The 25,150-nt window shown below is 36.1% G+C and overlaps 1 protein-coding gene across 2 annotated transcripts; it reads right to left on the minus strand.

The window, feature by feature from the left end:
* Positions 1-943: 943 nt before the first annotated feature.
* Positions 944-25,150, minus strand: lman2 (lectin, mannose-binding 2). Of its 2 annotated transcripts, none has more exons than XM_028812899.2 (8): positions 24,915-25,150; positions 14,778-14,896; positions 14,026-14,143; positions 13,017-13,099; positions 6,027-6,188; positions 5,672-5,786; positions 4,882-5,001; positions 944-2,082 (listed from the first exon to the last, which is right to left on the minus strand). In XM_028812899.2, exons 1-8 carry the CDS (start codon positions 25,111-25,113, stop codon positions 1,922-1,924), a joined length of 1,077 nt encoding a protein of 358 aa, XP_028668732.1. In that variant the 5' UTR covers positions 25,114-25,150; the 3' UTR covers positions 944-1,921. The 2 variants fall into 2 exon arrangements, with proteins under 2 accessions (XP_028668732.1, XP_028668733.1); XM_028812900.2 differs by lacking the exon at positions 13,017-13,099 and adding an exon at positions 12,887-12,966 and having other exon boundaries at positions 24,915-25,147.

Below are 25,150 nucleotides of genomic sequence, written 5' to 3' on the forward strand. Positions count from 1 at the left end.
CAAAACTGTACTTATAGATGACCAGGCTGGACTTTTTATTTTATATAACTGACTAAGTTGAAAGGTCAACTTGGGGTCACAACTTGGAGAATTCTGGTGGATTTGTTTTATCTTAATGGTCTAACTCATAGCTCCAAGTTTGTAGGGCGTTCAAGTGGAATTTCTGAGTAGGAAACTTGTATCTACTAACTGTCCAATATGACATGAATGCAATGTAAAGTGTGCTTTGTCCAGGTCAAGCCCCAAACCCTCTCTCTGAAAACATACTAACATGGATCAAGAAATAAATTAGCATACATACGTATCATACTTTAAAGAAAGATGAAAGGCTTATGTTAATTCCAAGCAACTTTCCTTTTTTTCCTATATGTGTGCTTATTATATCTGAGCCCTGTGGAAATAGTGTTTTTTATGTAATAAATGTAGACATTGTGCAGAGGTCCTAATGCATGTAAAATGGAGAAACACAGTCTCAGAATTGTTGCTTTTTTGGCTTTTAGACTGTAAAATGCATGAAAACCACACAAATTAGAAAAGTACTGACAAATTAGGTTTAAGAAAAGGCAAATTTCACTGGGTCTCATTGGTCTGTATTCTACTTCCAGCTACAATGGCCATAAGACATGATAGATTTATAGTCATATTTATTTAACAATTCAGTCTTCTTTTGTTCATCTAAAAACCACAACACCCAAGTCTCACTTCAGCCACCCGGTGGGAAATTCCCCATTGGTAAGGACTGTTTTATACATAGGTTTTATTTTCCAAAAAGACAGCAAAATCCACTCTGCTAGAGAGAAAAAAATGTTTTATACAAATGGTTTTATCTTCACATATCTTTGTCTCCATTCCTGCTGAGGTGGGCAGCTTAAACAAATAAAATCATCATTAATTTATATTTCACTGATGACATACACAAATGCAAATGACTGACTTGAATTTGTTTTAATTTTACGGTTCTGTGTCATGGGCATTCATGTACTACAAATAAGTACCAAAAATTGAATTTTCGTAACATAAAAGAAAGCTATTTTTTTGTAGACCCTAGGGGAAAAAATAAGTAATTAATTGGACTTTTCCACTTCATACCAGTATATATATTTAAAAAATGGAGTTATGACTCTTGATACAAATGTCTTACCGAAGTTCACCTGGGAAGTGTTAAATGCCAAAATGCAGATAAAAAATCATGCTTCGATGGGCTGAACATGAAAATGAAACATTTCCAAGGCATTCAGATTTGCTTTCAAACTGTAACCCTTTCTATTACTTGTTATTTAATTGTCTTCTTAGTTGTGTTGTGCAACTAGAAGTTTACAGACTTTGTATTAAAAACAAAATTTGCACTTAGATGCATAAAAAATCTATGGTTGTTTGAATATGGCATTTTCAATCATTACATAAAATAAAGCAATGCAAAACAACTCAAAAATATTAATTGTAAACAAAGACAATACAGTGCATAGACATTTAGAATTTAAACACAAAGAAAATCAATTAAAATATGAAAGATATGAAAACATAAATAGAATTAATTTAACAAAACTACACATTTGATCACCTGCACCAAGGAGATGTTATTTAATACTCTGAAAGTTTGTTACCTAAAAATAACATTCTTATAAACAATCCTGAAACAAATGGCAACTTTTGTTACTTCTTTCTTAAAAATAAATCTTTTGTTTTTTTACAAAAATGGGAAAAGTTTTTAAAAAAAAAAAAAAAAAAACCCAGGAAGCAGTTTGTCTACTTCTTACAAGTTCACTCCCTACTACTTCTGATGTCAATTTGCTGATGACAGTTTTGTTAGGGATATCTAACATAGCAATTCACTCTTCCAAGCATTTCAATTATGAACATCTGAAGTTTAATACAATCAATTTAAAATTCACATTGAATTTGTGTATTTATGCTGTTCATCTTAGTAAAATCTTTTGTTTCTTTCTTGGCGCTTTTGGAAGACAACAGCACCTACAACAGCACACACTACAATTCCCAGCAAAGCGCATAAAAGTAAAAGGAAAACCTTCCAGCCAGTCAAAGGAGCGCTTCGAAAATTTCCTGTGGGATCGTCAATATTATCTGAAATAAAACAGTGAAACAGTAGTTCAGGTGTACCAGCATGTAAGCATACATTTTCTGGAAAGAAAACTTCTGTTATATAAAAATAGATTAAGTAATTGAAAGAAAAATTGAAAAAACTATTTCGTATAAAAATGCAAGAGCACAAGCTTACTACATATTACAAATTTAAAAAGTTAATTATGGCTTTTAACAGGACAGGCAAGACATTTTTCCATATTTGATAATTATTGTAAAAATCCTGTTTGCTCTGTAAAGAGACCTGTGATGGTGTGTATTGTTGATGATACAATACAAAGTACTGTATGATTGATTGAGGGATGGTATAATATTGCAGTGGTTAGTGCTAGTGTTTCACAGATCCAGCATTCTTATTTTGAATCCTGTGCCCAGTTCTTGTCCGTGTGGTGTTTGCATATTTTCCCATTATCTCCATTATCCCAAGAGATATGCAGGTTAGATTGATTGGTGATTCCAAACAGTCCCTCTGTTCATGTGTGTGAGTGAATGTGTCTTATTATGGACTGGTATCTTGTCCAAGGCTGTTACCTTGGACAGATTTCATCTGGTGTAATCAAACAAACTGGGGGAAAAAAAAAAAAAAAACAAAAACAGAAGAGGGGAAACTACAATTAAACCAAAGACATTGAAATATTGGCTGTAGGAATTTTTTCATATCTGTCTAGGAGGATACATTACATCATGAGTATTAAGTGTTTACTTTCCTCCCTCTGCAAATGGGGACTCAGTAGCATAAACGATTAATTTTATCACCAAAACTCTAAAGATGAAGAATTCCTACTTGTTACAATAGATTTTTTTTTTATTTTAGTAATTTTGGTGTGTGATCAGACCATATTGTGGTCACAAATGGCCTGGGAAAGTTAACACATTAAATTTTTATGATTAACGTGGTCAGTTTAATGTGTGAAAAATAGTGTCACATCCAGGGCAGGCAACAAAGCGATTGCCTCATATTGGTACTTATTTTCTTGATTTATACATACTGCCATAGATGCAGGGGAGTCATTTATAGACACAGTACTTAGTGAGCAAGCGGTCCTAACTTTGCGTTACTCCAATGACCCAGGGTCAGAGGCAACTAATATGCCCACGGCTCCTCAGCTCCATTGAAGTCACTGACAAACACACATCCAGGCAAATGGACCAACAACAAGTCTCCTGGCTGCTTAAGTGCTTTGTCTGCAAAACAGGGATTGCAGAGCTGCTTTTATGTTGATTTCTCCAGGTAGTCCCGTCCTCCTCAGACAGGTCTTGACCACATGTGAATTGAGTTTCTCTCAGGTTAGGATCCAGGGGCACTACATTATTATTTCCACAGCATACCAGTTGAAAAACACTTGTGTGTAGGGTATAATTATCAAGTCGTTGATGATGGTGAACAATTGAGGATGGTATCTGCAGAGTTTAACACAAGGTTTAATGTATGTCCATTCAGGAGATGCTTATACCTTCAATGAAATCAGTCTTCAGCAGTGCGTTCAAAGTCAACAGTCGTTTTGATTGTTTAGTTTTACTTGGACACATTTTTTTGTTATTTTTGTAGGTGCTTATAATACATTGGCCTCGTTTTCATCTTGCTTTTTAGGAAGGTGTTCAAATTCAGGTTGTATTTGTTCCAAGTATTATTTTGTTAAAAGTTCAGGTTTCGGTTCATTATTTAATTGTAAGCTATGTATGTTGATTCCACATTATTTTTGTGATTCTTTGTGTAATTACTTCATGATTTATGACTAGCCATTCCCTGCAGCTTTGCTCGCATATTAGTGAAACAGGACAGTGAGGAAGGCCCCGGCCAGCTATCTACTCCTGACGTCACTCTTCCCACTCCCCTCAACCTGCAGCCTCCGTCTCGGATTAGCGTGACTATATCACTCCTGCAAGCGATCTATGATTATAAGCGCAATGAGAGAAGTCGCAAAAAATCAACCAGAATGTTCAAGCAAATTCTAGAAAAAAAAAAAAAACACAAGATCCAAATCTGTTAAGTAATTCTCTTGTGAAAAGCAGATATACTTTTTTTGACCCGTTTGTATGTCTAAGAAATTTTGCGCTTGGACCACAAAACTTTTTAAAACCGTTTCTTAGCGAGCACCTATGGGCCAAGGGTAACCTACATTCCAAATTTCAAGTACCAAGTCCTCATGGTTTGGGAGATTTCGTGATGAGTGAGTCAGTGGTATTTGGCTTTTATATATATATATATATATATATATATATATATATATGGTTGAAATAGTTTACTGTCAAATAAATGCAAAGAGTACACGACACGTGTTTCGCCCTCATTCTGGGCTCATCAGGTGTACACACTCCACTGCACTCCCTCTCGGGAATCGAACCTCGGACGTCAGCGCCAGAGGTAGCACATCAGCATTGTGACTATCATTTTCATATGGACATAAAATACAGTTATGTCACAAATACAAATACAGTATTATTTAGTAGATATGCAGTTATAAGCATGTAGGCTGAGCATGGCAATAAGTTAAAAACCAAAAACTATTTTCTGAACTTGTACTTTTACATTAGTATTACGTATCACTACATGGTAAAAGGGAGAAACTGTACAATAAATGTGGACAAGGAGGAGTTTAGAGAGCATTCTAACTAAGAGTAATTAGCTGCTAATATATTTTCACAGTAACTACAAATGAGGAATAAAGTATGTGGAAACAAGGTAAAGTTGCCCATGTTTCCTAATAAAATGTGATGGCCCTAGTGGTTGTGTGTCCTGTGAAAGCTACAATTTAAAATTACTGACTTATTTATACATACCTTTTGGAGACTTAAGCAGACTAACGCTTGGCTCTATTTTTGTCCAGTCTACATTTTCCTCTTCAGGAGTGTGCTCCACCATCAGCTGGTAAAGCTTCATTGAGATAATATCATGATTGTCTAAGGAGTTGATGGGGAGAAAAAAAAAAAAATTTAGCGCAACTGCACACAATCAAAAGTATATACCCAAAGGATTTTAAAGATATGTATATTTTCAATAAAATTAACATATTATAGATAGAATTATACTTGAGTTTTGGCTTACAAGAATACCATAGGTGATATCCTGGAAACATTCTTTACACTTAATCATATATATAGATATCTATCTATAGATATCTATATCTATCTATCTATCGATACAGTATCTATATCTTTCGAGAGAAAGAGAGAGCCAAACCCGAACATTGTCAACTATCCACTACAAACAGTTTCCCCTCATTTCCTTTTTCTTCCTAGCATTTGTGGTAAACACTTGGTCTGCACTGGAGTGGATATGTCCTCACAGATTTAAGGACCTATGTTCAGATTATGTGCACTCAAAAGAAACTGCCATTGTTTGTTTTAAAAGGGGGGGACCCCTCCATAAACTGTTTTTGGTACATGTCTTAAATTTGCTTGCCATACTGTATTGCAATTTTTTTATTGTATAATGAGCTTTTAATATGAAGTTGCTGTTTGCTGGAAAGAATACAATAAGGAAGAAATTGCCTATGATATGTAAAATACTAAAACAAAAACACATTGTAAAATTCAAAAACAATGTTTTCTGAAATAGGACACATCTTACCTGAAAGATCACCTGTGGCGGCTGAGGCCCCAAAGAAATAGCCAGTAGGAAGTCGAACTCCTGAAACATCAATGCACTCCTTCCATTCATTACGATCTTCTACATCAACCATTACCTAAGCATAAGACCACAGATAGCAGCAAAATATTAATGCTCAACTTAAACCAATGATAGTCAAATAACTATACTAGCTCAAAGAGATGATACAACAACCCCAAAAATAGTTAGCTACTTTTACTCTGTCAGACAGACTACAAGAATACTGAGACTTCAGGTATTCTCTCTTAAAGTAGCTCAAAATGCTACTACTGTGGCAAGAAAACACTTATTCAGTTCAAATGGACAAGATTCTTACAGTAAGTCTTCCTTTGGAGTAGCGAATGGCAAGGTATGTGTCGTGGTCTCTATTACGGATCTCAGCAGAACATCCTCCAAGCTCAGATGAACGTCCATCTTTCCCATGATCATAGTTCAAAGAGCCATTATTTACCATGGTAGAAATATATGGGAAAGAACGCTGTTATAGGAGTGGAAAAAAGAAATGTAAAACAAAATTTCTGAAAAAAATATTTTTAATTCATTTTTTAAGTTCATGAGAAAGGAAAAGAAAATTAATGCAACCCGTTAACTTTATACAATAAGTGACTTGTATTTGTTAAATTCTTCTTTGTTTTAAAAAGTACAGGACTATAAAAATAAGTGTAACATAATATAAATAGGTTGGCACGGTGGCACAGTGGGTAGCGCTGCTGCCTCGCAGTAAGGAGACCCGGGTTTGCATGTTCTCCCCGTGTCTGCGTGGATTTCCTCCAGGTACTCCAGTTTCCTCCCACAGTCCAAAGACATGCAGGTTAGGTGAATTGGCGATCCTAAATTGTCCCTAGTGTGTGCTTATTGTGTGGGTGTGTGTGCCCTGTGGTGGGCTGGTGCCCTGCCTGGGGTTTGTTTCCTGCCTTGCGCCCTGTATCGGCTGGGATTGGCTCCTGTGACCCTGTAGTTAGGATATAGCGGGTTGGATGATGGATGGATAATATAAATCATTAAAACTGTCTATATAATAAACTGGGTTTGTATTCTACTAGACACAAGAAACATGATTCTGAATTACGTTAAGAATCATTACGATACAATTATGACAATGGAGTATGTACTGTGACACTGAAAGAAGTTCTGGAGGGCTTAGGCTGCCCATTGGCTAAAGTCCAGCCGATATTTAGTTTGCTAATTCAAATGGATCCTGTGGAATTGTGCATCTTTTCCTAGAATGATGCAAGTTAGAAATTTTGTTTTCCTCTCCTTTAGTGTGAGCAGCCTCATTACAGCATATGTTTGTTAAGGTTCTTAAAATTATTGAAGTAACAAATAATTGACATTTCAAAATGACTTCAATATTCATTTTCATGATATCAGTTCTACAGGATATATTACAAATGCACTTCCGGTTCTCTTTGGCTTTAGACAGCTGAGCCTTGCATTCTATCAATCGGTATGGCTGGAGTTGCAGCAACATTTCAGCCCACTCACAGGTGTTAATGAGATGGCAACTACAGCCCTGTCAGTGCCTTCACCAGCACGCTAAATTGACAAAGTGGACAGCCAGAGTGGTGTCTGGAAATACTTCAGCTTTATGGCAAATGGGGAAGGAAGCTCACAAGATACATGCCAGCCTGTATGCAAGACTTGCTATTGCGCAAAACCAACTAAACCAACTATTGGGGTTAACACAACCAATTTAACCAAACACTTGAAGGACTGGCACATGAGCCAATACAAAGAATTTCAAGAAGGATCTATTTCCTAAATTATGGAAATATTAATATTTATAAAGCAGTACATTGTTATGTTAGGAATGTATCGTTTATTTTTTTCTTTCTTTATTGTCAGTCAAACATTTAAGGCATGAAGATGGGGGTCTGCAATTATTTTTACCACTGGGACATCTTTATTCTGTGCTGTTCATTTAGCACTCTTTAGTACTAGAGCTCTGTCATATTCTTGATTTTTAACACCTAGCTGGGAAGTGTATGGTTACACACTGCTACTTTATTTTATTATGGGCAATCTTAAAATTATATTTCACATTTACTATATAATGACTTTTCAATGCTCAATTGCATTAACAGTGGCATTACTCCTCTGGTGGCTCATACACTTCCAGCTGTGTTTCAGAGTGTGTATTTAGTATGCCCATAGGGCATATTTGCAGCCCAACAAAAGTACACTGAAAAAGAGCATGTTGACATGCTAGTCTCTCTTACAAAAACCTTGGAAGCTACAAAGACATTGTAGTTTATTTAAACAAAATGCATTATGCACTGTTTGCAGTTACACAAAACAAAAGTGTGTTAATGGACTGCTTTGCTTGTGTGCTGCTCTTCTGAACAATTGTTTACAAAATCCACATTAATGTTCTTTTTACTTGCTCATTTAATGTTTGTTTCAATAATTTTATGTATATTGTTTACAAAAGATGGCAACTCTTATTCAATTAACAATTAATGCCATTTGTAACATTCCACTGTGCTACCTCAGTAACAGTACTTGTTTTTATCAACAAAACAACAAAAAAAAAAAACTGCTGACCAGATTTTAACTTCTTTACTTTTTATTGTTTACAGAACTTTAATGTTACCTTTTGCAAAAGATTGCAGTATTTAAAGTATTTAATATCATACATTTCAATTATTTGTTTCCATCAATGTAGATTTTAATGCATATAGGATTGCAATTTATTTAAATACATTTTTAATTGAGTTGAATTATATGCCGTATTGGGCATCGAATTTCAGTATTTAGTATTGTATCGAAGATTGAAATTCTGGTACTGTGACAACCCTAATGTCTATTATTGTTTATTTTAATAAAAACATTTCTGATAATGTATGTAAAAAAGGTTTAGTACTTTCCCATCACTGCTTTTTATATAGATGTCCGTTAAAAGAGAGAGGCTTACTTCTTCAGTTAATCATGCTATTCAAGATGAATAGCAATGGTTGCCACTGCTTGAAATTAGGGCCACCAGTATGACAATATGGATAACTAAATACAAATTACACCTACTGTGATCCATACTTAAATAAATATAATGCCTATGATATATTTAATTGCACTTTAACAAGTAAGAGTAAACACTCTTGTACAATAAGCTTTATAATTCCTTTAGAGATACAGTGGCAATTCTTAAACAGCTTTTGGCCAAATTTCCATAATGAACAAAAACAGGATCATGAACACTAATGTAACTAAAATTCACTCTTCATACTGTATTTTGTAGTTAAGCTTCAGATGGCTAAATGTATCTGTACTGTTACTGCATAAAGCATCTAAAAATTATTTGGAACACATCATCTGAATAGGATCATCCAGTCAAATTAAACGTGTAGCACTGAGTTTAGAGGTGATCCTTCAAAACAGATCATCAACTTTCATAATTTCATTTTAAAATAATTTTCCCTATCTACACTGCCTATTTAGCTTTTCTTTTGCTTCAGATCGTTTTTTTGTACCACAGGGTCACTAGAGTATGTAAATAGTGCTTGACTTTGATAAGGTGGCCGTTCAGACTTCAAAAAAAGCATTAACTGTTAACATATTGAAGAAGTTGAAAGTTAATTGTGAAATTGCAATTATGATCAATACAAATTTAAATTGTGCAATCAAAACATGAATAACCATTACCACCTTGATCACGAAGAATTCATGTTTTGGAAATTTCAGCAATCTCTCTCAAAAAATGATGTCCTTACCAATGCTGAAAATTAAAGTATACAACCACTTTATTGAACAAAACAATTTCTTTCCCTATAGGATAAGCACCTTGTTAGTTTTAAGCAAAGAGCAGTGTTTAATTTTCTTTTTTCCTGTGAAGTACAAAAAACAAGCTTCTGGGTTAGGCATTTAAGCTTAAGAATGTGGTTAAGACATATTCAGCAAAACAATGTACTGTCCCAAACAGCTTGTTAATTTTAAGCAAGGAGCAGACTTTAAATCTTCCTTTTTCTGTGAAAGAAAAATAAGCATCTGGGTTAGGCATTCAAACTAAAGAACAGCACTAAAAAATAAAAACACACCCTTGATAGTGGGTTCAGAATGAAATTCTAGATTTTGGATCAATTCTAGAAATCTGAAGCAACATATGAAAAAAGTATAATGATCTAATAATGTAGTAATTCTTGGCTTATGGTACTTAGTAACTGTTATCATTCATAGACATATATACAAAGAGTACGCAACACAGATTATGGTGTATAAAACAACTACAACATTCCATAAGCAAAGCAGCCTAGTAAATAAGGAACTGGAATTCAAACTATAAGATGGCTGCTTCAGGGTCTATCACAGGACTGCTAGCAGTAGTACTCAGTAGTGCTGTTTGCACAGAAATATTAATACAGTAATCCCTCCTCCATCACGGGGGTTGCGTTCCAGAGCCACCCGCGAAATAAGAAAATCCGCGAAGTAGAAACCATATGTTTATATGGTTATTTTTATATTGTAATGCTTGGGTCACAGATTTGCGCAGAAACACAGGAGGTTGTAGAGAGACAGGAACGTTATTCAAACACTGCAAACAAACATTTGTCTCTTTTTCAAAAGTTTAAACTGTGCTCCATGACAAGACAGAGATGACAGTTCTGTCTCACAATTAAAAGAATGCAAATATATCTTCCTCTTCAAAGGAGTGTTCGTCAGGAGCAGTGACTGTCAGAAAGACAGAGGAAAGCAAACAAATCAATAGGGCTGTTTGGCTTTTAAGTATGCGAAGCACCGCCGGTACAAAGCTGCTGAAGGCGGCAGCTCACACCCCCTCCGTCAGAAGCAGGGGGGGGGGAGGGATTGGGGGGGGGGGGGAGAGAGAGAGAGAGAGAGACAGAGAAAAACAAACAGTCAAAAATCAATACGTGCCCTTCGAGCTTTTAAGTATGCGAAGCACCGTGCAGCATGTCGCTTCAGGAAGCAGCTGCACAGAAGATAGCAACGTGAAGATAATCTTTCAGCATTTTTAGACGAGCGTCCGTATCGTCTAGGTGTGCGAACAGCCCCCCTGCTCACACCCCCTACATCAGGATCAGAGAAAGTCAGCGCAAGAGAGAGAGAAAAGTACGTTGGGTAGCTTCTCAGCCATCTGCCAATAGCATCCCTTGTATGAAATCAACTGGCCAAACCAACTGAGGAAGCATGTACCAGAAATTAAAAGACCCATTGTCCTCAGAAATCTGCGATATTTAAATATGTTTACATATAAAATCCGCGATAGAGTGAAGCCGCGAAAGGCGAAGCGCGATATAGCGAGGGATCACTGTATCTGCAAAGGCGACACAGTGTACTAGCAAATGCACCTTTAGGATAAGTTTACATAGAACTGTCTAAAGATAAAGAATGAAACTGATGAACAATTAATTAATTTGTATAAATAAGCCTAGAGGCCCCTCATGCACAAAGGACCAACACTGCTTGATAACTAGATGGATCAGTATTTAAAATGACATGCATGTGTACAGCCTTTACTTTGAGTCGTACATTTCACTTCAGGGTTATATTTGGGAGAAAACTGAAGTGCATGTTGCTGGACTACAAGAAGATGAAGAAAAACAGGTCTCCCAAAGGAAACCCACCTCAGTACAATAACATGCAGAAGAGGTTCCCTTCCTCTGTTGGGACAGGAGAAACTCTTCAATAAAGGGAAACATGCTCAGTTGTTGTTTGTTTTCCTCTCTGTATAGCTTCAGATGTTAATCCCCAGATAACTTTATGAGGAGCATTTTTCTGTAATCTGTACTTTGGCCATTATATGCAATTCAATTTCCAGTTCTCAGTGGATACCAGTTCAGTGTTAAATTAACACCTTTTAGCAGTTGCTAACCATATACCTCTTAAGTTTTACTTTTATGCTTTTTTATTGAAAAAAAAAAAAAAATCCATTGACCTTACTGAAAGATGTGCATGAGAGAGGCAGAATGAGGAAGTAGTACATTCCACTGAGTATAATACAAATCTTACAAGGGTGGTGGCCAAAACCAATGACGGAAAAGCTGTTTTTGTAAATACTGTATATAGGTCTTATTTCATAAACGTACTTTTATTAACTGTCAGATATTACAGGCAGTAGCAGACAGAGTATCACTGAATCTATGTCATAATTAGCGCAAGAAACAAGTATTTCTTTCTGGAATATATCATAATTTATACCGGTCTTCCTTATATGTTAGCTTACTATATTAGCCAAAATATTTGCAAACTTCATAAAAAAAAAAAAAAAAACTTCACTCTTAGCTAACTTGTATATTTACTGCAGATGCACTTTACTGACAAAAGGAAGAGTTTCGATTAACTATTTTCCTATCATTATAAACAAAACCCTCCTTTTTCACAACACGCACTCACGTCCATGTATACTGAATGTATACTACCTTATGGCAATGTAGCTGTATACAAGAACCACTTTTTCTTATCTCATTTTGATTTTGATACAATTTGTTTTTTCAAAATAGCATATATCTATTCAACTATGCCAATATTTACAAGACCCTGTCATTCTAGGTTTTATTTTGATACCAAAACATTAGTGCCTATTGTATCGTTTAAAAGAAAATGACTATTTCCTGTAATCCAGCTAGATCAAGTGTTTCCTTAAACAATGCCCAATGTACAGACAATGGTACAAATGAACGGTATTAATAAATCATTTATCATTCACATCTGTGTCTACTAATATGAAGTCTTCTCCTTTAGAAACAAGAGGACTGGCCCTAACTAAAGAGATTAAAAGAAACCAGTGATCCAAATAGGAGGGATCCGTGGTAAACTTAAACAATGCATTCATTTAAAGGCATTACTGGCTTCAAACTTTCTCACTGACTGGAAACAAAATCAGCCCAACTCAGTTCAATTAACTACTAAAGATGTATAATACTAGTGACAAATCTAGTATATGTTGAAGTGCATGCTCATTCACAAGAAAGAAAAAAAAAAAAAAAAAGTTAAGCTATGTGATCTCGTAAACAAGCTGCTTATCCTATCCAAATGTTCTTAACCTTTCATACGAGAGTACTATATAAAAACAATGTATACAGTACACCACTATGTGTTTTAAATATTTCCTTAGTTTGTTTCTCCCTGGAGTTGGATCTGAACCCATAACAATCAGCAACCCACCACAAGCAGAAAAGAATTACTAGAAAGAAAAGGGGGAAAAAAATTGTGTTAATAACTCACGTCAGTAGCTTCATCATTTGGGTATGTGTCTATAAAAATGGCCAACCCATGAAAATTATCTTTGCTTCCAAACACCGGCCCTGTGGAAAGAAAGGGTGAATGATTAAATTAACTATGCAACAGAACTTACATCCATTCCTTGAAGATCATTGCGGAAGGTGTCCACAAACACTCCCAGCCCAATGAACTGCTCTTGATTCCCAAATACAGACCCTGTATGAAGGTAGATAAAATTTTTAATTAACTGTTTAACAATAAAAGTTATTTTAGCTACTAACATCCAATCATGTAAGGAGCAGTTCTCAACTTCTGCCTTACAAAATCTCAAGTATTAAGACTTTTGCTTTAAATAACTGTACTCGCATGTAAATTCCTGTTTTTAATTAAATTTACATTACAGGTTTATTTCAGTGGTGTACTACTTTTCTTTAAAAAGGAGTGTACTACTACTATTGTGGCACTTTCTTGTTTAAATTTACTTTGAACTGTGACGTGTTTTCTGAAAAATCCAATGCATTTAAATAAAAAATGAATCTTCAATATTACTGAATGATTTAGTGTCCAAATTAACTCATTTATATTAAGTGGCCTTTTATAATTTTAAGTAATATGCTTTTTGTTCAAGATAGAGTATGGTTATGTTTTCTAAATTATATAGTAAAGATTATAAATAACATTTTCAAACCTGACAAAATCCACTCCAATGTCAGTGTGCGGGCAGGGCTAAAACCTCTGCTGGCAGCACTGGGTCAAAGCACACAACCACACTCAAACTGGGTCAATTTAGAATCACTAATTAGCCAATTAGCAGGCAGATGATGACAGGGAGTTCAGTTCATGCAAGCAAACATTACCCAGATAATGAACAGGTATGGGATTTGTTCCTATGGCACTGGGGGCAGTGCTGCTAACACCTGCACCACCATATTGCCCACATTATAAATGACAAAGAGAACCAAAGTCAGCAAATTAATATTTCAGAGGTTTCACATTAAATCATTCAATTCACAAATTATTCCACTGAAGGCAATTTTTAGACAACTAGTGCCAACAATACACATAACAAGAATAAGTAGCATTGTTATATTTTTATCTTTAGAACATTTTTTCTAAAGTAACCAAAAGAAATAACTGTATACCATGATGTAGTCTCTCTTTTGTGTACCAAATACCAATGCCATCTCCATGCAAATTCTTTTTTCCTGATCCATGAACTTTAAATTGAACATGTAACTCCCAGTCCTTTAGAAAACATGGCTGAAAATAAGCAGAGGGAGAGAGGTAACTTGGTTAAAGTAAAGCCAGAAGCCAACACTGAATGACTGCAGCAGAACCACAATAAAAGTCTCAAAAACAACCTCATATTTTTATGCATTCATTTTTAAACCTTATTTTTCCAGTATTGGGTGCAAGGGTGTTAACTCTCCAGTAACTGGCACAATTAGGAAATATATCCTGGATGGAGCGGAAATGTATCGGAGGGTACACAAAGACTGGGCAAATTTATTATCACCAACAAGCTTATCCAACATATCTTTAAAATGGGAGATGAAACTTGTATTCCCATGGGGGCACACCCAGACAAAAGAAGAAAGTACAAAATTCACAGAGCTATTGGCCAAAATGTGACCTGAACCTAGGATACTAAAGTTAAGGTAGCAGCACTAAAAACTATACAAAAATGACAGTTCACAACTAAAAGGATTAGAGTGTTATAATTAATTTACAGACTTTTTTTTGGAAAAAAATAATTTAACAACTATTTAGATGATAGCAACATTGAAAAGAAAGGCCAAAAGATGTCTTTAAGCATAGCTTACTGTATAAACAGTAAAGTCTCAGAAATGCCAAATTAGCAAAATTTCAACACTGCACGAAATACTCTACTCACCACTCTATTCCAAATAGAACCTTGTTTACTCCTCTCATCTGGCGTAAGACGGACATACTGGCTAGTTAGAAGCGTGTTGCCACTAAAATCCCAAAGAGGTGTTGAACTTGTTCCGACTCCTATGGAATTTACAACCAATTTACAATAATAATAATAATTAAAAAAAAAAAAAAAAAAGGATTCACAATATTTTAGTCAAAAGTTACACTGACATTTCTCATTGCTACTATTAAACAATTTTGATAAATTTCTCTCGACAAAACAAAAGCACAAAAAAAATTAGACAAGCCAATTCAAAAAATACATCTTGGGCAAGAGAAAAGGAAATAAATAGCTCAAAAACCCACTTAGAGAAATAGGTCCGGTACATGGGCAGATACAGTAGAAATAATGAAAAGTATAAAAGGATACATTTGTATGAAGAAACTATTAGGTAAGTAACAAAATACTAAAATGTATATATTATTATAGTCTTTATTTTATAGACAAACATTTCATAATTAACACACAATCCAGATAATATCATAGGAACAAAGTTTGTAAGTAGTTCAAAAGACAAGTTGTGTGACTTGCTCAGGTCTACACAGTAGATGAGAATGAAGCTGCGTGAATGTAATTATCGAGCCCCTTACTGGCTAAGCCATAGTTGCACCTTACCTATAGTACAATAACAAATACAAGAGAAAAATAAAAAAATAAATAAATGAAAATGTGTAACTGATATTTCTCAGACAATGGGCAAACACATACATCTTAGTCCAAACAAAATTTTATTTTATTTAGTTATACCTTAAAAGTAACAATTTAAAAGCTACAACCACTAGTTCACAGGGTATTATTTGGAATTACAGCATTTGATTCTTTGCTCCCATTTTTAATTTCTTGGCAAGAAACATTCCTAAAGGAATACTATCAATAGACATTTATCTTGCATCTCTTACCCTGTTTGTAGTGATCTTTTTAGGTTTTTAAAATATGCTCTCTGTTCCAATCGCAGTTACCAATTAACTATTTTTTTTTTTTTAGGCAGTATTGGCGCATTCCTGACAGACGGTGAATATGCTATTAATGTGCAAACTCCTGATCTGCATGGGGGATTTTCAAATAATCATCTTCAATCGTCATCCTGAGTGCATCTCATGATTTCTATAACAATATTTTAGCAAAAATGCATGTGTATGGCCTATTTCCCCTTGGGATTAATAAAGTATCTATCTATCTATCTATCTATCTATCTATCTATCTATCTATCTATTGTGAGCATATGACTGGATATATGACATTTGGATTATGTAACAAGAGTAATTTGAAATTTTTTCATGGATGTTTTGTATTGTTTGTTGTTGTTAAATTTCGACACTCACCAAAGGCTATCTTATAAGGAATTTTGTTCTATCTGTTCTCTGTTAAAACATCAGGTTACAAACAATATTGATATACAGTAAGTAACAGATATAAAATGTATAATTGTGAGTAGAGTACTTCCTTATAAAAACCACCACCACCATTTGCATCCATATTCAGAGTTGTACAAATAAAACTAAAACACTTCAATAAAATCACTCTTTATTCTTAAAGTTGTAGAATAAAAAAAAAAGTCAGAGAGTCAGGATGGACAATGCAGTTCAAGAGGTAAGCATCTCAAAACAAGTTAAAGCCAATTGTATTTTGCAATCAGTCACACAAAGGTTTTTACTAAAGTGAGATGAGACTTGTTCAAAGTTGTAATTGATCCTTCAGTTGTTAAACTGCTCTCTTTATGAAAGAGTGTTTTCTCTGTAGCTGACTGAACCAGCTCTAGAAGGCAAAAAACACAACCCACTAGTTCAGTGTGTACGAAGATGCAGCATTTCATGTACTGAGAGTTCTTCTTTATACACATGTTCTCAACTCTAATATGGTTTCTTCTTCTTTCCCTCCATCTGTCAACTTGGTCTTTCTTGTATTCAGCTTTAGGTGTTTTTCTTCCACTATCTGCTTTCCATTTTACTGTAATCTCCTCCAGTGTCTGCTTTAGGGCTGACTATTACACATGGGCTCACTTATAGCACAGACCCTAGTTAACTTTTCAGTTTCTACCAAGAATAGCAATTGACTCAGCCTTGTTTTTACCTCAGAACTTTCGTCACGTTTATATCAAATTAAACTTATTAGTCACATAAAATTACAGTTTACACAGTACAATATGTAGTGAAATACTTAGTTGCTAAACTCTGAGACTGTGCATTAAGTAGAAAACAAAAGGACAATACACGACTTTATAAATATCAATAAAAATCATTATGTTAAATGTCACCAATAGTATGCATTATATTAAAATTATAAAAATATGCAATAACAGAGTATTAACTTCATGTAGCTCTAGATACTGTCCTCATTAAGGATGTGGATGGACTGGGAAAGAAGGTCCACCTCAGTCTCTCTGAACTGGTCTTCAGGCAGTTGTAGTGTTTCCCAGATCACAGCACAAAGTAAAGGCCATTGCTGAGATGCTGGTATTTTTTTACAGTTTTCTTTGGCCTAGTTCAACATTGCTTGGTATAGATGTCCTGGAAGTTAAAGAGTACACACCAAGTGATGTGTTCATCTGACCAAACCACTTTGTGAGGAGCCTTGTGGTCCTGCTGTGTGCAGTTTTCAAACCAGGCAGTAATACTTTGTCAGGATAATTTCAACAGTCTGTATGTAGAAGTTCTTTAGTAACAGGGAGGTCAGCCTGAAATCCTTGATGTGGTAAATATGTTGTTTTGCTTCCTACTTCAACTTGTCAATGTCCCTAAACCAGGTTAACTCCTCTGTGATGTGGACACTGAGGTATCTAAAACTTCTATCCTTACCATCTGACTGCTGACTTAATTCTGAGGGGGTTGTAATGCCTCTGCTTTTTCCCCCCCAAAGTCCACAATCAACTACTTTGGTTTGCTGGCATTCAGGAGGATAGATACTACTATCCTGACACCAGTGTGAAAGACTGCACTTTATCCAATAAGCCTGGTAATTGTTGTTAGAGATCAAAACCCATTACAGCTGTGTCAGCAATCTTGACAATGATGTTAGAATCACGTGCAACCATGCTATCAGATGTGTTGGGGAAGAACAGCAGAGGACTCAGTATGCAGTACTGTGAAGTGCCTCTGTTGAGAGTGAGGGATAATGAAGTGTGGCCACTCACATGGACCTATTTCGGGAAGTGTTCAGACCCAGGTCCCCAAAATTGATGATGAGCTCAGAAGGGGTTACTCCTGAACTATAATCTATAAATAGTATTTACACACAATTCCCACTCTTGTTGTTCAGGAAGGCCAGTAGGATCACAGAGACAGCACTACGTGTGGATTTAGTGGGGTGAAGTGTGAACTGTAACGGATCTAGTTTTTTGGCATCAAAGAGGTTATGTAATTCTTGACTAGCCTCTTGAAAATCTTCATTGCTATGGGCATTACTGCAATGGTGGATTGGTCATTCAGACTGGTTGTACTTGATTTCTTGGGTACAGGGACAATTGTGGATCTCTTAAAGCATGTTGGTATGGCAGACTGGGTTATGGACAGATAAAATATTGCTCTGTACACTGATTCAAGCTCATTGGCAGAGATCTTAAAAACACATTCTGGAATGCCATCTGGACCTGCTGCCTTCCTTTGGGTAGAGTATTCCTTTAAGTCATCCATCAGCTTTTGCATCCTAAATATCATCAGTATCCCACTTGGCCTTGGTCATTTACATTCCAAATGAATACACCCCTTAGGCTTTGCACACTCTCTGCCATTTGCTCCATATACCCACTCACCTCGGCCAGATTTAACTCATGTCTTATTACCTGTACACCAGTCTCTTCACTCAACTTGGAACTTCTCTTTCTCTTCCACAATAAAATTCTGCATCTCAAACTTCTCAAACTTAACCCAATACTTTCCAACTTTATTATATGTTCTACTGCCATGCGTCACCATATTGTTTTATATTTATTTTAATAAAAAAATTTCCCCTAGTGCCAAAGGGGATCCTTTAGAAGTCACAATTAGGGATAAAGCCCTGATGCCTATACTACACAGTTAACCCCTATGCCCACTATCTAGTTTCATCTTTCTCCCATACTCATGAACAGTATCAATCAGCAAAGCTTCCCCACATTTCTGAAAAACCATCCTTTACAGAATACTGTTGGATCTGTACTAAAATTTTGCCTTTGTTATCGATACCAGCTTTCAGATCTCAGCACAATTACCAAAACAGTTCAGAAGCAAGTAACAGATAACTCCTTCCAAACCCCTGTATTATAGCTGTGTCATTCCCCACCCCACAGAAACGTGTGCCTTCCTGTTCTGCTGCACTCCGCAAATGATTAACAAGAGATGTTAATGGGGGGTGTCACTACTTTTCAGGGGTGCGGAAATCCAACGCCCGACTCGGGTAAATTGCCCGTTGGACAAGTGTTTTTCTGTTTCAGTTGTCCGCGCACAACTGCAATTTTCTGGAGAAAAAATATATGTGCTGTGCAGGGCACATTTTACCACTACTTTAACATTTTAAACATTTGGGTACGTACTTTGTGCGGAAACAGTCTACTTAGGCATGTTCTTCATGTCTCAAATTGGTCTTCAATATTGTTTACAAAATGACGGCTGATTTTTCAAAGGGGAAGCAATCTTACGGTCTTACATAAATATTTTACCCTAATACTTACACGCTTGGAGATGCGGTCATTTTTTTCATGCTGACATTACGATGTAATCTGATGATTTTTCATTATAATCAATAACTTTTATATATTACCAGTAATGGCGTACTGCACGATAACATGCAGTGAATAAATACACTTGACTTGAGCATTCATAGTTTTCATCCTCTTTCTCTGTACGTTTAGCATACATTTGCTCTGAGGTTGATGCGCTTGCTGCTTCCTGAGCAGCCCTTCTTTTCTCCACCCTAGCGGCCCGCTGCTTCTCTTCTTTCGTCGGCATCTTTTCACGTTAAAACTGATTAAGTTAGTTTTTGTGTTGTGTTTTGTACATTTTCTTTAATTTTTCACTTAAACTGGCACTTAAGTCTTCAATCTGCCTCAAGAATGATTAGCGAAATAAAATAAAATAAAAATAAAGAGTAATGCAAATCATCACCTCGAAAGCGGATAGTAGACGTCATGTAGTATACTGTAAGTGTACCAAATTTCAAGTCAAAAGGTGAAATGGTTTGCGAGCTACAGGTGATTTAAAATCCTGGACAGACAAACAAACAGCCACGGTAGCGTATTATAGAAGAAGAATGATAAAATTCATTGTTTCTACATAAAAATGCAGTCATTTTACTTACAATACAATTGTTTTCACCACATAACAAAGCTTGTTAGGCAGTTAATCTTTACTGAAATTTGCGATTTCGTGTAGGTTGTGATATATTGAGGAGTTAAGAAATTTATTACGTGACGACATCAATTTTGATGAGCTGTCAATAGATCGTTTTTGATTAGCGAATATTTCATATAAAACAAGTTGGTTTCGCGCTGTCAGTTTAATAAAAAATAAAGAAGAAAACATTCTAACGGTTTCCAAAGGTTATGAAATATCTATAAAAATCTTCACTGTAACTGTAGTATGTGAAACAGAACTAGTGTAGCTATAATGAAGGCATTGTTTATTAGTGAGTTAAAATAAGGGAATCTTTTATAAAATGCTCTAGAGCAAGGTGGCAAAATACTACTCCCTGAAAGAACTTTTTTCAGTTTTAAAATGGAAGGCAATTTTGGTATCAATAAAAGAGATCAGAAAAAATAAACTATTTTTCACTTTTGTTATTTGTTTATGGACAAGTGAATTTAACTGGCGGACAAGTGGATTTTCTAAGTTTACTTGTCCGTGGACAAGTAGAAAAAAATTTGATTTCCACACCCCTGCTTTTCTTTAAGTGGTCTGCATTTTACATTAGTATATACATTGCAACAGTTGTCCCACTTGGTAAATTGAATATACAGTTAGGTCCATAAATATTTGGACAGAGACGACTTTTTTCTAATTTTGGTCCTGTACATTACCACAATGAATTTTAAATGAAACAACTCAGATGCAGTTGAAGTGCAGACTTTCAGCTTTAATTCAGTGGGGTGAACAAAACGATTGCATAAAAATGTGAGGCAACTAAAGCATTTTTTAACACAATCCCTTCATTTCAGGGGCTCAAAAGTAATTGGACAATTGACTCAAAGGCTATTTCATGGGCAGGTGTGGGCAAGTCCGTCGTTATGTCATTATCAATTAAGCAGATAAAAGGCCTGGAGTTGATTTGAGGTGTGGTGTTTGCATGTGGAAGATTTTGCTGTGAACAGACAACATGTGGTGAAAGGAGCTCTCCATGCAGGTGAAAGAAGCCATCCTTAAGCTGCAAAAACAGAAAAAAACCCATCCGAGAAATTGCTACAATATTACGAGTGGCAAAATCTACAGTTTGGTACATCCTGAGAAAGAAAGCAAGCACTAGTGAACTCAGCAACGCAAAAAGACCTGGACGTCCACGGAAGACAACAGTGGTGGATGATCACAGAATAATTTCCATGGTGAAGAGAAACCCCTTCACAACAGCCAACCAAGTGAACAACAATTTACAGGGGGTAGGCATATCGATATCCAAGTCTACCATAAACAGAAGACTGCATGAAAGAAAATACAGAGGGTGCACTGCAAGGTGCAAGCCACCCATAAGCCTCAAGAATAGAAAGGCTAGATTGGACTTTGCTAAACAACATCTAAAAAAGCCAGCACAGTTCTGGAAAAACATTCTTTGGACAAATGAAACCAAGATCAACCTCTACCAGAATGATGGCAAGAAAAAAGTATGGAGAAGGCGTGGAACAGCTCATTATCCAAAGCATACCACATCATCTGTAAAACACGGTGGAGGCAGTGTGATGGCTTGGGTGTGCATGGCTGCCAGTGGCACTGGGTCACTAGTGTTATGGATAGCGCTTTGAGTACTGAGAAAAGCGCTATATAAATGTAATGAATTATTATTATTATTGATGATGATGCGACACAGGACAGAAGCAGCCGAATGAATTCTGAGGTGTTCAGAGACATACTGTCTGCTCAAATCCAGCTAAATGCAGTCAAATTGATTCTCCATTTGTAGCATGAAACGCCGCCCAATGACCCAAAACATACAGCCAAAGTAACCCAGGAGTTTATTAAAGCAAAGAAGTGGAAAAATCTTGAACGGCCAAGTCAGTCACCTGATCTTAATCCAATTGAGCATGCATTTCACTTGTTGAAGACTAAACTTCGCACAGAAAGGCCCACAAACAAACAGCAACTGAAAGCCGCTGCAGTAAAGGCCTGGCAGAGCATTAGAAAGGAAGAAACCCAGCATCTGGTGATGTCCATGAGTTCAAGACTTCAGGTTGTCATTGCCAACAAAGGGTTTTCAACCAAGTATTAGAAATGAACATTTTATTTCCAGTTATTTAATTTGTCCAATTACTTTTGAGCCCCTGAAATGAAGGGATTGTGTTAAAAAAATGCTTTAGTTGCCTCACATTTTTATGCAATCGTTTTGTTCACCCCACTGAATTAAAGCTTAAAGTCTGCACTTCAACTGCATCCGAGTTGTTTCATTTAAAATTCATTGTGGTAATGTACAGGACCAAAATTAGAAAAAAGTTGTCTCTTTCCAAATATTTATGGACCTAACTGTACGCATGTTCAATTTAACAAATGAAGGGCTCATTTCCCCCTTGACGTTCCAATAGTGCTAATAAATGGCTGACTATAAGGAACTTGATAACTACCATTTACCTCCTGACAAGAAATTAAAGAAATGCTGGTACTGTACCATTTTTAAAACTGGGTTTTTTTTTGTTACTTATTCAGTACTTGTATACCACATCAACCTATTGTGGACTTCTAAATTTACCCATATTGGGAAAGAGGAGCAGCAGGTTGGGGTGATAAAGGATAATGATGGAAACATACTCACAAGCGAGGAGACAGCGTTGAACAGATGGAAAGAGTACTTTGAGAAGTTGATGAATAAAAAGAAAGAGACAGAGAAGGTTGGAAGACGGGGAGATAGTGAACCACAAAGTGCAACTAATTAGCAAAGAGAAAGCAAGGAAGCATGGAGGTGTTTAGGAAAGACAGCAGTGGAATTTTTAACCAGATTGTTTAATGTCAGCTTGGAAAGTGAGAGGATGCCCGAGGAGTGGAGAAGAAGTGTACTGGTGCCGATATTTAAGAATAAGGGGGATGTGTAGAGCTGTAGTAACTACAGAAGAATAAAACTGATCAGCCACAGCATGAAGTTATGTGAAAGAATAGTGGAAGCTAGGTTAAGAAGGGTGGGGATGATTAGCAAGCAGCAGTATGATTTCAGGCCAGAGAAGAGCACCACAGATGTAATGTTTGTTCTGAGGGTGTTGATGGAGAAGTATAAAGAAGGCCAGAAGGAGCTGCATTGTGTCTTTGTAGACTTAGAGCAAGCATATGACTGAAACAACTAATTCTGCATTATAAAAATGACATTAGCTTATTTTTATATTTTCATAAATATATAACATGATATTTAAGCCAAGTGAGATAGAAAAAAATCTGTTTTAACAAATTATGTATTTTGGTAATGACTGGTAACTGTTTATCCCTAAAAAAAAAGCCAACCCATTTTATGTTATGTTTAAGAAATTTAGGCACTAGTTTAAAAAGAAAAAAACAAGTTTTTAAATGGCTTCTTAATTTTGTTTTCTTCTTTAAATATACAGGTAGTGTAATAACACTGGCAGCAATATGAATTTGTCAAGTTCAAAAACAAGCACCTTTGTCAAGACTACAGCAAATGCAGATGGTAAATTTCACGGCGTGTGTAGGGGGCCCCTGTTATATTCACATGGTACACTGAGAGGCCTCGGAGCACCTTTGTCTGAGAACCTCTGCTCTATATGCGCATACTGTCAACTCTAATATGGTTCCTGGTCCTGCCTCTCCATTTGTCAACATTGTCTTTCTTGCATTCAACTTCGAGTGCTTCCCCATTTTTCTGTATTCTCCAGCTGAGTCCGCTTTAGGGCTGACTGTCATACTCAAGATCACTTACAGCACAGACTCCAGTTATCTCATCCATCTCAACCAAGAATAGCACTGGACACTTGCAACGCTCTCTCTGCAAAACTTTCATCATGATCATGTGCTTCTCATCTTAACTTCAAAAAAAAAAAAAAAAAGCATCTCTACATACACTAACCATTTACTTGAGCATGTGATTTTGTTCAATATGTACCTCAATACCTGTCGTAAGACCCTGTTGATTGTAACACGAAGCATTTTGTATTTTCCGATTACATTCTGCGTGGTCTGAGCCATAGATCAAAAAAACAGATTCAACTTAATTATTAAGAGGATTATTTAATTTAACTTAGTTGTTAAGTTAACTGCATTATTAGGTTTACAGTATCAGTATAAAAAAACGCCTACCAGCGATTTCAAAGTCGCCAGCAGCTCTGATCGGTAACAGCCCATTTCCAGAGCAAATTGCGAAATCGACCTGTCTGGCTGTACGCATGGGGATGCCAGGAACGCTGTAGGCAGCTGTTCTGCGCGGCCAACGCTTCGCACCCCAGTAACAACCAATCATATTCAACCAACACAAGAACAATTTGAAAACCAAGGTCCGGCTTCCTGCATGGTTCGTGCTCTCAAACAGATACAACAATTGTAAAGCTGACATGGCTCTTGTCCACAATTACTCAAATACAGCAATCGACTGTTGCTTTCACAAAATCCACGGACCCTTTCTTATATCCCATTCTCCTCTGCGCACAAAAAGCCACACACAATCAGCAAATAGTTTATTTCTGGACATTAATGTATAAAGACCATATACAGCATTATAAATTAGGCTAGTCAAACAGAAGTTGTAAATTTACAATCACTCTACACTGACATGACATTCTGGAACAGTTTATGACGCGAGTTCATATTAAACTTTTCCGTAAAAGAACGCTACTTAATTCGATGGCATTCACAACATGACAGGAAAAAGTAACTTAAAGGAGGTAAATTCCAAATATCACTATAATACACACATCTAGAATAATGAAAAGATTAAGCATAAACTTTTAAAACAAAAAAGTACATGATGAAAAAGTTAGTTACTTACCCTGGTAGGGTTTTATAAGTGAGTGCTCTCGTTTCAGATGTTCGCTGTTACCATCCGTAATATCAGCTAGTACACCACGGATAGAAAGACATACCAACATTAAAAAGAGACTGAAAGCTCTGGGCATAACGTTGCTTTTGCCTATCTGAATACCACAGACCAGCAATGAAATCACTTTCCCGTCCCGTCCCAACGCCATCTTGCCAGCTTAAAAAAAACTGCAGACTTCCTGGATT

Source organism: Erpetoichthys calabaricus, chromosome 11 (genome assembly GCF_900747795.2).
Source record: "Erpetoichthys calabaricus chromosome 11, fErpCal1.3, whole genome shotgun sequence".
Classification (NCBI taxonomy): domain Eukaryota; kingdom Metazoa; phylum Chordata; class Cladistia; order Polypteriformes; family Polypteridae; genus Erpetoichthys; species Erpetoichthys calabaricus.